Source organism: Arachis ipaensis, chromosome B10, assembly GCF_000816755.2.
Source record: "Arachis ipaensis cultivar K30076 chromosome B10, Araip1.1, whole genome shotgun sequence".
In the NCBI taxonomy this organism is placed as follows: domain Eukaryota; kingdom Viridiplantae; phylum Streptophyta; class Magnoliopsida; order Fabales; family Fabaceae; genus Arachis; species Arachis ipaensis.
This window is the reverse complement of record NC_029794.2, coordinates 17,010,846-17,025,149: the sequence shown is the minus strand read 5'-3', so window position 1 is coordinate 17,025,149 and position 14,304 is coordinate 17,010,846. Positions and strand designations below refer to the sequence as shown.

Below are 14,304 nucleotides of genomic sequence, written 5' to 3'. Positions count from 1 at the left end.
CAAATCTTTGAAAAAAAAAACACTATAAAAAATATAATAGAAGCATAGAAAAACTATTTGTATTATAATAAAGAAATATAGATCAATTCTAAAATAATTAAAGTTACCGATATTTTGTTTCAGGCAATTAAAGTTAACTAATATTAAGATAACTAATTATTCTCTTATGAGTTTAATTTATGCTTATTTTCTATATTACTCTTTAAAAATATAGGTACGAAAATACATGGTAACGGAGCTGGTCCAAGTAATAGATCCTCTGGTTAGTATCTCTATATGCTTTAAACATGTAAACACATCGATATAATTTTTGTCTGCACGTTAAATCTTCTTAACGTAGAATATTAACAAAATTAACCAACTTAATTAACACGCTTTATTTTATTACTCAGCGCTAATTTTTTATTTTTTCATAAAAGTATATAACATAAAATTTGCAATTTTTTTAAATATAGGTGTACGTCGAGACACCATTGCTACTACTAATTCAATTCTTCAACCAATTGCTTCTTATGAACCAACTATAAACAATATTAGAAGCCATGTAAATATGAATGGTGAGTACTCTATTTCTAATATTTTATCACCATCATATAATAATCATTTAAAACATTTATTATATTGAATAAATATAAAGTTTTATTAATATACATTACTATATAAAATGTGTTTACTTAAACTTATCGTATTATTATCATGCTTATTAGTTATCATAATAACAAATGAATTTTTGTTGTGTTTATTATCTGTATTGCTCTTTAAATTATGCTTACTATATATTGTAAATAAAATTTTGAATTTAATAAAAAAATTTAAAATAAATACTTAACAAATAAAACATTTAAAATAGTTGATACATTCATAAAACTAATAATAATAAGAATAACTTTATAATAAAATTTTCGTAATAGCATATATCTTTTAAAGAGAAAAACTAAACAAAAAAATTTTAAACACAAAAACAACAATTAACGGATACTACAAAAATATTGATGTCCTATCTCATGTATTTAAAAATAAACTATACAAATTATATGGATCCTTTTTATTATAAGGTTATTAATAACTTAAGCATTTAATAAATGGTGAAATTTACTAATGGTACAATGTGTTCTAATTTTTTAAACTAAAAAAAAAAACTAAATATTATATTAAAAGTTATATTAAAAGTTACAGGTCAATAGGTAACTAAATAATGTAAACCTCAAATTAAAAACATAGATAACGGTATTTACATTCTTATGAGCTACATGAAAAATTTTTAATGAATCAATAATTTAAGTACTAATTAAAAAAATGCTACTACAACTGTTATCCAATAGCAAAAATCATGAGACACATAATATCATTTAGTGATGAAAAATAAATTTTAACATTGTTACAGTAACTAGGGAATAAACCCTTGACGATAACAAGATTATCAAATTAAAAATTAATAATGTAAAAAATATTATTAACATAAACACCAACAAAAATAACAAAATAAAAGTACACCGTACCATAAAAAATATTTATGCAATTTTAATGGACAAAATTTTTACTGTACCGTTAATTTATCATAATAATTTTAAAAAATATAATTAAAATTATTACAAATTACTGGGCAACATTCAAAATTTTCATAAAATTAAATAGCAAATAAAAACACAATAGAATTATATCATTTTAAAAATATTCTTTGTATATTTCAGTATAACTCAGAATAAAAATTTGCTCTATTAAATATATATTTAACCTCATATATTACCTAGAACTTCAAACTTTCACAATCCTATATGAGTTTTGGCAACAAAAAAATCTAGAAAAAGACACTACATCTTTAAAAATTACGTTTATTTTTCAAAAAACAAACCTCAATTGAGAAGTTGTATACATATTCTTTGTTCACTCTTAATTTCACTATCTAAAATAATATGAAATAATTAATGAATTCTACCCGAGTACCTAACCAACAATTATTGGCACATGTAGGAAAAGAAATCTATAACATAATATTTTAATATTCCTATGCGAGTGCAGAAATTAGACACCATGTTACTATATATTATAAACAAAATTCTAAATTTAATAAAAAATTTAAAATAAATACTTAACAAATAAAATATTTAAAATATTTGATACATTCATAAAACTAATAATAATAAGAATAACTTTATAATAACATTTTCGTAATAGCATATATCTTTTAAAGAGAAAAACTGAACAAAAAAAATTTAAACACAAAAACAATTAACAGATACTACAAAAATATTGATGTCCTATTTCATGTATTTAAAAATAAACTGTACAAATTATATGGATCCTTTTTATTATAAGGTTATTAATAAATTAAGCATTTAATAAATGGTGAAATTTACTAATGGTACAATGTGTTCTAATTTCTTAAACTAAAAAAAAACTAAATATTATATTAAAAGTTATATTAAAAGTTACAGGTCAATAGGTAACTAAATAATATAAACCTCAAATTAAAAACATAGATAACGATATTTACATTCTTATGAGCTACATGAAAAATTTTTAATGAATCACTAATTTAAGTACTAACTAAAAAAAATGCTACTACAACTGTTATCTAATAGCAAAAACCATGAGACACATAATATCATTTTGTGATGGAAAATAAATTTTAACATCGTTACAGTAACTAGGGAATAAACCCTTGATGATAACAAGATTATCAAATTAAAATTTAATAATGTAGAAAATATTATAACACCAACCACCAACAAAAATAACAAAATAAAAGTACACCGTACCATAAAAAATATTTATGCAATTTTAATGGACAAAATTTTTACTGAATTTATCATTTATCATAATAATTTTAAAAAATATAATTAAAATTATTACAAATTACTGGGCGACATTCAAAACTTTCATAAAATTGAAAAGCAAACAAAAACACAATAGAATCATATCAATTTAAAAATATTCTTTGTATATTTCAGTATAACTCAGAATAAAAATTTGCTCTATTAAATATATATTTAACCTCATATATTACCTAGAACTTCAAACTTTGACAATCTTATATGAGTTTAGGCAACTAGGCAATTAGGCAATAGAAAAAAAAATACTACATCTTTAAAGATTACGTTTATTTTTCAAAAAACAAACCTCAATTGATATATATATATATATATATTCTTTGTTCACTCTTGATTTCACTATCTAAAATAATATGAAATAATTAATGAATTTTACCCGAGTACCTAACCATACAATTATTGGCACATATAGGAAAAAAAATCTATAACATAATATTTTAATATTCCTATGCGAGTGCAGAAATTAGACACCATGTCCGAACATCTCACAATTGTGCTCGAAATTTTTAAGAGAATACAACAGTTCTTCAAACTACACTACCTCCTACAAGGACATGTATACACTGTAATGCACGTCTGTTTCACCATGAAACATTTGACATGTGTTGGAATGGAGGAAAAGTCTCTTTGCCCCAAGTAAATGCTCCTCAGGAATTACTTGAGATCTTCTTAGACCCTTCTGCAGAAGGGAACCATTTCAGAAAACACATTCGTGGTTACAATCATGTTTTTTCATTCACTTCGTGTGGTGTACACATAGACGAACAATTAGCTACAGCAAGTCATGGTATATATATATTCCGTGCTCAAGGATCAATGTACCACAGTATAGGAGAATTTCATCTGGATCAAGGGGCGCGGCCACACTTCTTGCAACTGTATATATACGATACTGAGCACGAGTTACAAAATAGGATGCTGGAGAACATACAACTGCATGAAAGTTTGGTTTTGAAGTTACAACAATTGTTGCACCGATATAATCCTTTTATCCATGTATTCTGCCAGCTTGCACAACGACTAGATGTGCAAGAGTGTAGTTTGGTGATCAGAGAGCGACCTGCTAATCAACCACAATACAGTCTCCCAACTGCTTCACAAGTAGCAGCCATAATAGTCGGTGATGACATTGAAACAATGGTGCGCGGACGAGATATCAAGGTTCAAACTCATACTGGTAACCTCAAAAAGATTCAGGAGTTTGTTGGGTATTACGATCCACTACAATATCCTCTTCTTTTTCCATTTGGAACCCATGGATGGGATATAAATACTCGAACTCAACGTGGAAACAAAGTATCATGCCGGACATATTATAGCTATATGCTCCAGGTACAAACTCCTATATTTTCTACATCATTTATAGACTTCCGTAGATGATAGTTTGTACCAATACATCATTTCATAACTTATAACAATATTTTATAATCCTCGATATTTGTAGATCCGCCCTAATGATCACTCAACAGTTTTGCAAGTGGGGTGACTTCTTCAACAATATGTTGTTGACAACTATGTGAAAATGAAAACAGGAAAGTTAAGATGGGTTCGACAAAGACAAAAGGAACTTCGATCTGAACTGTATTAAGGCTTACAATTACACACAGGAGAGAATAATGCAGGTAATTATTCAATTTAATGGCCACACGATTGATCATTATGTGTTCCCGAATTTAAACTTTAAAACTAATAATACTTTTCTCTAAAATTGATTTTAGAAAATGTTGGCAGAAGAACGATATTACCATCGTCGTTTGTGGACAGTCGTCGAGACATGACTCAACGGTACGAGGATAGAATGGCTATTGTTCTTAAAGAAGGAAAACCGGATATCTTTCTAACTATGACATGCAATCCATCATGGTCAGAAATAGCTTTGGAACTCAGTCCTACTCAAACTCTACAGGATCGCTCAGATCTAAAACTAGGATTTTCATAGCCAAGTTCGAACAATTAAAGCAGGATGTTATTACAAAAGGTGTACTGAAAAAGGTGAAAAGTTATATTTATGTCACAGAGTTTCAGAAAAGAGGATTGCCACACGTACATATGTTGCTAATCTTAGAAAACAATGACAAATTGAGTGATTCTGACCAATATGATAGTTTGGTCCGAGCGGAAATACCATGTAAAGAAACAGAACCACACTTACATGAGGCAGTGCTAAGGCATATGGTCCATGGTCCTTGCGGAACACTAAATCAATTTTCACCGTGCATGAAAAACGGTCAATGTAAACACAACTACCCAAAAGAGTTCGTACCAGAGACACGACGAGGTGATGACTCATATCCTCAATACAGGAGGCGATTTGATACTCCAATCCCTATCAACCAAAATGTCACAATTGACAATAGATGGGTGGTTCCGTACAACCCTTGGATACTACTGAAGTATGATTGCCATATCAACGTAGAGATATGTAGCAGTATCAAGAGCATAAAATATCTATACAAGTATTGCTATAAGGGACCAGACTGTGTGGCAATAGAAGTTCACAGAAGTTCTCATTATGATGAGGTGCAACAGTTTATTGATGCAAGATGGATTGCCACTCCAGAGGCATGCTGGAGGATATTTCGATTCAACCTTTACCGAATGTACCCATCAATTGAGAGGTTGCAAGTTCATTTGCCAAATCAACATCAAGTGAGATTTTATGAGCACCAAACTATTTCTGAAATAGTTAATAATGACTATTTCTCAAGAACAATGCTCACTGAATTCTTTGCACTTAATCGGGCCGATGACCAACAATCTAGGCATCTTTTGTACAGGAAAATCCCATAATATTACAGTTGGCACAGCAAGGAAAAGGAATGGCGTCGACGCAGGTCACAAAAGAGAGCTATCGGTCGGATCTATACCGTTTCGCCAACAGAAGATGAAAAATTCTATTTGTGTATTCTGTTGTCAAATGTAAGAGGCCCAATTGGTTGGGATGATTTGCTAACAGTCAATGGTGTCCAATATTCGTCCTTCAAGCAATCCGCTTAGCATCGAGGACTGTTGGAGAGTGATAGTAGTATAAGATCATGTTTGGTTAAGGCATCCATTTTAAGAATGCCATGATCTTTAAGAAGGTTGTTTGCCACCATTTTAATTTTTTGTGAGCCAACAGATGTAAGAAGTCTGTGGGACGAGTTTCTTTCATGTATGGTAGATGATTACGCATCAACAAGCACCACAACCTGCAATGGCTTAACAAATTGTTTGCTAAGGGATTTAAATGACATCCTCCTACAGCATGGAAAACATATTTCACAATACGATTTACCAGCTCTAACCTCGGACAACGACAATGACAACTTCATGCCTAGAATTATTCAAGAAGAAATGTCCATCAAAGTTCCTCAAGAAGACCTGTGTTCTATAGAAAGATTGAATCATGACCAGTCTGTAGCTTTCAGGTGCATCATGAATACAGTTGATCGAAGAGAAAGTGGAGTGTTCTTCGTTGATGGACCAGGAAGAGCAGGTAAGACATTTCTTTATAGAGCTATAATTGCAGACTTAAGAAGTAAAGGGCATATTGTCTTGGTAACTGCGTCCTCAGGAATAGCTGCAACTTTACTGCCTGGTGGTCGAACAGCTCATTCTAGATTTAAGATCCCAATCAACGCAGAGCCATCCTCCACGTGCAATATAAGTAAGCAATCTGATCTCGCAAAACTGATAAGGCAGACGACAGCGATAATTTGGAATGAGGCGCCAATGGCTAATAAAGAGACAATGGAATCATTGGACCGCACATTGCGAAACATCTTAGAAAACAGTAATCCATTTGGAGGGAAGGTGATGGTTATGGGAGGGGATTTTCGCCAAATACTACCTGTTGTGCCGAAAGGAAGTAAGTCGCAAATGATTTCAGCTTCTATTGTTAAATCACATTTGTGGGCATTTACCAAAATTCTCCACTTGCGACAAAATATGTGATCTCTTAATGATCGTGCTTTTGCGGAGTATCTTATGCGCATAGGGGATGGGATTGAGCCTACCATATGTGAAAACTTGGTACAAATAGAAGCACACATGGCAATACCATGGGAAGGTGAGGCATCATTACACAAATTAATAGAAGAAACCTTTTCAAATTTGCAATCTCATGGGTGAGATGCATCTTATATGGTGGAGAGAGCGATATTGACACCCAAGAATCATGATGTGCAACAGCTTAACGATATAGTCATCAACCAATTTTCGGGAGACAAACGAATTTTAGCATCCTTTGATGAAGTAGAAGAAGATACAAATAATCTGTATCAACAAGAATATCTTAACTCGATCTCCACAGGTGGATTGCCACCTCATATGTTGAAGGTAAAAAAAGGTGCTCATCTGATGTTACTAAGAAACATAGATCCTAAGGCAGGCTTATGCAATGGCACAAGGCTACTGTGTCGAGGAACTTTTCAAAGCATGTTAGACGTGGAAATCTTAACGTTCCATCACTCTGGAAAAAGAGCTTTTCTGCCTCGGATAAAACACAAAACAACTGAGAACTCAGGATTACCCTTTGTGCTTATTAGAAAGCAATTTCCTATAAGGTTGAGTTTTACCTTAACAATAAATAAATCACAAGGGCAAACTATCCCTAAGGTAGGGATCTATCTCCCTAAACATGTGTTCAGCCATGGTCAATTATACGTTGCTCTATCTCGAAGTGTTTCTCAGTCAACCACAAAAATCTTAGTCAAAGAAAGAACAGTAGATGGAAAAAGGGAACAATTCACAAAGAATGTGGTGTTCAAAGAAATTTTGTTACCTGCACCTCAGGTAATTTATGTGCTTGGCAAATATGTGAGCCTTTTTACAAGTATAATCCGTGTATTATGTAATTTTATCATTACAATATCAACATTGGAATAGATAGTTTTGTTCACTAATTTCAACAACTAACGACTAAGATTTTTAACAGATGAATTGAAATCAAGAGAGCTCATCAGCATATTCAAAGAGATAAGCGAAAGGAACTGGAACCTCTACTTTACCCAACAGGTATGCACCAACTACGATTTACATAAATTATAAAAATTAATAAACATACATCCTTAAAATATATCATTATTGATTTTTTAATTTTGTTATAGTTTGCCATGTTTATATTTACTTTGAAAAAAATTCCAAAATTTGATTTCTTTAAATGTTGCTATCAATTTTATAATTTTAGCAATAAAATTATAAAAATTAAAATTTTAAAACCAATAAAAGGTAGAGGTATGTCTTATTTGGGATGTATCATTACTTAATTCCAAAGTTATATATAAAACACTACTGAAATATATTGTGATACAAATATGCAATAAATTACAGGAAACTGGATTCCAATTGTTATGGAGTACATGGAAGGATGAGCAATCAATTGCATCAATGAGACCAATCGACAATAAAGTAAGGATTATAGCATTAATGACAGGGACAACTGCATTGATGATACATATTTTTGTTTTAGTGTTATTGATCAAACGTGAAATTGACTCAGGTTCATCCAATCAAAATTTATTCTATTAGTTGGAGAGGTACAGTTAAAACAGACAAAACTCAATTATGGAAGATGGTAAAAAGAGAAATATTGGATCAAAAAAATGAAAGTAATGTAATAAACTTTTATTACATAATAAATATTTCCGTCTATTTCGTCCTATATACCAATTATGTTAAACCTTTAACTCTTTTTTTTCAGCCATGAACTTAGAAGAACACAACTAACTCATTTCGATACAGAACAATATCATTACAGGTAATTGTTATTAAAAAAAATTCCTAACAAAAAAAGATGTATATCATTTAATTTATATTTTGTCAATGATAAATAAGGATTAATGTCATTTCTTTTGTCCTTTCAGAAAGTTCAATGCAAAACAAGATATCACAATTCTACAGGTTTTAATTGAATTCTTCTCTATAATAAGCAATCAATTTAATTGAATAAACCTGAAGCATTTATATGGTTTTTTTATGGAAAACAAAATATGACAGTTTTTCAAGATGCAAGAAGTTATTGACAAGGAGATGTATGATGAATTACGAAAGATTTTTTCAGGTACACAATCTTTATATTCTCCTAATTTTTTCATTAATACTCTTATAGTTTGATATTTAAAAATGAAATTTATAAGAATATTCATTTCTTCTGTCCTTCCATTATTTGTAGGAAAATGAAGGCATCTTCAGATTCAGAATCATATTTTGGCCTACCACTTAAAAAAGAAGAAGACAAACATAAATGGTGAAGTCTGTGGTGGCTTGGATTTCTATGACTAAAGATGGCTAAAGGTTGACTAACGAGTAACAAGATGACATGTGGGGAGAGCTTTAAAAATCAAATATATAGAATTGAATAGAACTGGTTATTACCATAAGGACAAATATGTAAAAGAGACATGCAAAAATTATTGTGTTGGTGAAGGCTGACAAACGTGGATAAAAAATTCTAAGATTCAAAGATATGGACAAAAATATTTTTATTGCAAAAAGAATGAAGAATATTTGACTTTTTTATTGCTTCGTGGACTCTGGTGATATGTTGGGTTGGGTAATTTGAATAATGAGAGAGAATAAATAAATAATAAGCAACTACTTTTAGTAGGTTTACAAAACAAATAAAATAAATATAATTTTACTAAAAGACATCTCAAAACATATAAGTTCAAGATAAATATAAAAGATAGTGACTAATGTTTATTATAATAATTTTATATAAATAATAAAATCTAAATTATTTATATATGATATAAAATAAATGAATTCTCATTCCTCATATAACATATGTGATACATTAAATATGAAGGTTAGCATAATTCACCTATTTTAATTCATGTCATACATTTATAATTTAGACTTCTTTATTTACATAGAATTATTATAATAAATATTAGTCACCATTTGTTGTATTTATCTGTAAGCCTATTTGAGACGATTTTTGGTGAAATTATATTCATTTTAATTTTTTGGTAAAAAACCTATTAAAAATAGCAAATTGAGAGTAGCATTGTTTATTATTCATTTATTCCCTCTCATTGCTCCTACTACCCATCCCGACATATATACCATTAGGATCGACGAAGTTAAAAAATGATAATTTTTTTTCATTTTCTTTTTGCAATAAAAATTTACCTGCCCAATTCATCTTTTGATCTTATTTTTGGTCCATGTTTATCACAGCCCACACCAAAATAATATATTTTTGTATCTCTTTTACATATTTGTCCTTCTAATAATAATCAATTTTTATCTCACTCTACATATTTGACTTTAAAATTCTTCATAAGGTGTCATCTTACTATTCATTAGTCAACTTTTAGCCACCTTTAGTCACCAAAATCCAAGTCACCATAGACATCACCAACATAAATACCCATGATATTTAGGCAACAATAATCTTTTGTAAATAACTAACATGCATTTGGATTTATAGATATACTCTTTTTAAATTTTAAATTAGGATAATATTTTTGCCGTTATTTCTTGAACTATACCTTTTTCTGATAATATATACATATATCTTTATTGTGTGCTTTTATAATTTAGCATTTTAATAAAGATTTTTTTTATAATAATTTTACTCTGAACAAAATATCATATAAATAATGCTACGTTAATTTTAAAATGATGAAAAAATACTTATCTGACAAATTTAAAGAATAAATGATATATTAACACCAATACTAAAATATATGATATAAATAAGATCACGTCAATATTAAAATTAAAAAAAGATGATCTAATAAATTTAAAGAACAAATAATATATTTTAAAAATAAAATTAATTTCTTCAGAACAATAGAAAAACGACTGAACAGACACTGTTGAGCCGCTAGTATCAATAATGTAAATAGATAATTAACATTCGACACAAAAGCCTATTACAAACTCCTATAGTTTCTAGATTCTTCTAAAATACATCAATAAAGATTACTATTCATGCCTCTCCCATTACACACTAGCTATTATTTCCATATTAGAGCCCCTAAATTTCGTTGCAACACCATAAAACTAATAACAATAGTAGCTACATAATGAACAAAAGGTATCCAGAAATCGGAAAGCAATAACGCTATTTCTATTTTTTATAATGCTACTTTTACGTTATTTATTCTTTTGCATGGTATATTTGTATAAATTTATAAAAAAAAAAATAGTATTATAAAAATAAGAATGACAATATTGAATAAAGTTAGTAAAATAGAAAACCCAAGACATAACTTTTATCCCAAATTGTGAAATTATTACACCATCAATTTTCTAGAAAATACCTCCGGGTAAGTACATCTTTAACAATTTGGAATTATGTTATCCTTTTGGATACAACCTCTAGTTGTTGCAAATAAAGGAATGAACCAAACCATTTCTTCTTCACATATACATATAATTTTTCAAAATCATCTGTTATATATATTCTCTTTATCTCTATCTCTCTTTAGATCAAAATCTTCTTCAATCTTCATATCCATATAAATCAAACTAAGTGTTTATGGGTGTGTGAAGGAAATAGTGCAGTGGGTTTGATTTTGATTAGAAGCCATTAGAGTATGAAATTACAATGCGTAACAAGAAAGTTGCTCTTAGCTTATTGAAATTGAATTACACGAGGAGGTAGTTAATCAATTTTGAATCAACAATAATGTGAGTGATTTGGTCACATGATTTGCTTGTTAATAAATAATGAACATAATTTACCTTGCTCATCTTTATCTCTAGGTTACCAAGAGATATTTGAAGAAGAGAATCAAATTTGAAGAAGAGAGCTACCCCTGATTAGGTTTAAAGTCTTGCTAATTTTTTTTCCTTTTGCCAAAGCCCGTGTACCTATCTCCCAGTTCAGAAAATATGCTAATTATCTGGGACGAAGTTTCATAGTGTGGACTGTGGAGTCTTGGGGTCTTGGGCATAGTTAATTGAGGAGTATTAGGGGTCAGTAACTTTTGTGTTTTGTAACCATCAATTGACTATTAATAGTGTTTTTAATGGTGTAAGATTACATCAAATAGTGAGAGATCACTCACATTTTTTTTATGGTTAAGTGTTGGTCACAAAACACAAAAATTGCTGGCCCCTAAACTTTCTCTAGTTAATTAGTTATCATAAATAAAAAAAGAAAGGAGCTATTAGCACCCTCCTTGTTTTTTCTCTGCACAAGCTAACGTTTCAAACGGCCATCACCGCCCATGACCGGCAACGATAAGCCGGAAAGGGCCCCCAATGAGCACTCCCGACCACCATAGGAACATGAGAACCAAGCAAGGAAAAACAAGAAGATTAGGAAAGGGGAAGATGGGTTCTCAGACACACAAGCGTTTGTCCTTTGTCATGAAGATTGGATGGAAGATAAAGTAGAGAATTAGAGAACGAGGTCCTATGCAAACATGGTCACTGGAGTTGGAGCAACACCTATCCGAGACCAAAAATGAAGAATTGATGAGTGACCAGGAGAAAATACCTGAAACAATAGAACCAAGAGAAGATGTAAGAAAAAAAAGACAAAGAAGACATATGTTGTGGATATGAAAAACGGTCTGTTCAACATTGTTATAAATGATAATGCTAAAAGAGAACTCTGGAAGCCATGGTGAAAATTCCTAATTGTTAAACTCATGGGGAGAAAGATTGGATACACAGCCATGAAAAAGGAGGCTAGAAATGATGTGGAGCAGATTTAGTGGAGTGGATGTCATAGACCTTGGCAATGACTTATACCTGGTGAAATTTTATACTGAGGATGACTTAAATCATACTTTTTTTGATGGTCCTTGAAAAATATATGACCACTACTTGGCTTTAAGATTCTGGGAGTTAAATTTTAACCCCATTCTTATCTCGATTGACAAAATAAAAGCATGGGTTAGACTTTCAGGCCTTCCCATCGAACTCTACAATGAAAAGATTCTAAGAAAAATAGGTGACCTCATAGGCAAAACCTATAAAGTGGATTACAACACCTCGCATCTCTGTCGAAGAAAATTCGCAAGGTTATGTGTGGAGGTGGACTTAACTAAGCCACTGTTAGGAAGATACATGGCAAATGGAAAGAAAAACCAAGTTGAGTATGAGGGCATACACCAGATTTGCTTTACATGCGGTAAAGTAGACCATGAACAGAAAAACTGCGATATTTGAATGGAATTAAAAGAGGAAAATAGCAGCAACAAAAAGAGAAAGAAGAGAAGGGAAAACAAGCAACAAAAAATATGGAAACAGCAGCAATAACTCAAGAAGCAACAGGGAAAAATGAACAAGAGAAAGCAAAAGAAAATGAAGCCACAATAAACCAGGAATCAGATAAGTACGACCCATGCATAATAATGCAGAGACAAAAGAGAATAAGAAAGGAAATAAACAAAGAGGAAGCTGGTGCCAGCCACACCAAAGAGAAAGAAAGCAAGAAAAATAATAAGCCAAGATATAGTGTGTTAGAAATAGAAGAGCCAGATGAAAGTGGAATAGAGAATGAGGAGGAAAGAGAGCCAAAAAGCAACAAAAAAGTAGTACAAGAGGAGAAAGAACAGAATCAAAGAGGCAAATGAAAAGAGACAAAACAACCAAACAAGAATCAAAATGAAAAGAGCAACACAGCAAAAAACAAGAACAACCAGATAAAACTGACTCAGGCACAAACTCAGCAAATACAAGCAGGAAAAATCAGAACAAGACAAAGAAAGTGATATACAAGGGAGAAAGCAGCCAGAATAACAAGGAAAACAACATAGCTAAATACAAGGAGAGTTGGAATGTGACAAATGACGACACGCAAAATTTAAATTTCCAAACAACCAACAATAAAGAGCAAGAATACCACAAAATGGAGGAGGAAGAACCACCAGACCCTAGAGAGCTAGAACAAAGATCTGATGTGCCTACAGAAACAGACATGAAGAAGGAGATAAAAGACCTGATAATGGGAGTGGAGTGTGAAACTCCCAAAATCAGTGAGATAGGAAAGACACAACTGTGGATATGTAGCTAAACTAATTCCTTCCAAGGGTTTTAATGATTATAATGTCTTGGAATATTAGAGGTGCGGCTAGTTGTGCTTTTAGACGCACCTTAAAAGAATTCTTAAGACAATACAATCCTAACATTGTGATCCTATTGGAAACAAAAGTTAGCAGTAATAATGCTAGAAGAATTATCCAGGGTACTAGTTTCAACAATTTTAGTATTGAGGAAGCTCAAGAATTTATAGGAGGAATTTGGATATGCTGGAAGGACAACAGTATCTCTATTGCAACATTAGAATCTAACCAGAAATTTATACATACAAGAGTGCAGCGTCACAACCAAGATCCCTGGTGCCTTACAGCGGTTTATGCGAATCCACAACCAAACAATAGAAGAGTGATTTGGCAGAGTATTGAAAGAATAGCAAGAAACATGGGAGAACCTTGGCTGTTAATAGGAGATTTTAACGAAATAAAAGATAGCATTGAGAAAAAAATGTGGCAGACCTATTGATCTTAGAATGTGTAGAAACTTT

General features: G+C 31.0%; 2 protein-coding genes and 1 pseudogene across 2 annotated transcripts; all 3 read left to right on the top strand.

Moving 5' to 3' along the window:
• LOC107620251 lies at positions 4,881-5,621 on the top strand. The gene has a single exon (XM_016322442.1). It carries the CDS (start codon positions 4,881-4,883, stop codon positions 5,619-5,621), a length of 741 nt encoding a protein of 246 aa, XP_016177928.1.
• LOC107620250 lies at positions 6,102-8,993 on the top strand (annotated as a pseudogene).
• LOC107620249 (cilia- and flagella-associated protein 251-like) lies at positions 13,019-13,794 on the top strand. The gene is made up of 2 exons (XM_016322440.1): positions 13,019-13,346; positions 13,439-13,794. Exons 1-2 carry the CDS (start codon positions 13,019-13,021, stop codon positions 13,792-13,794), a joined length of 684 nt encoding a protein of 227 aa, XP_016177926.1.

Coding starts and splice junctions, on each gene's coding strand:
- LOC107620251 (XM_016322442.1), top strand. CDS start 4,881: ATGTTGCTAATCTTAGAAAACAATGACAAATTGAGTGATTCTGACCAA.
- LOC107620249 (XM_016322440.1), top strand. CDS start 13,019: ATGGAAACAGCAGCAATAACTCAAGAAGCAACAGGGAAAAATGAACAA. Junction 13,347..13,438: donor GAAAGAACAGAATCAAAGAG/GCAAATGAAAAG, acceptor AAACTGACTCAG/GCACAAACTCAGCAAATACA.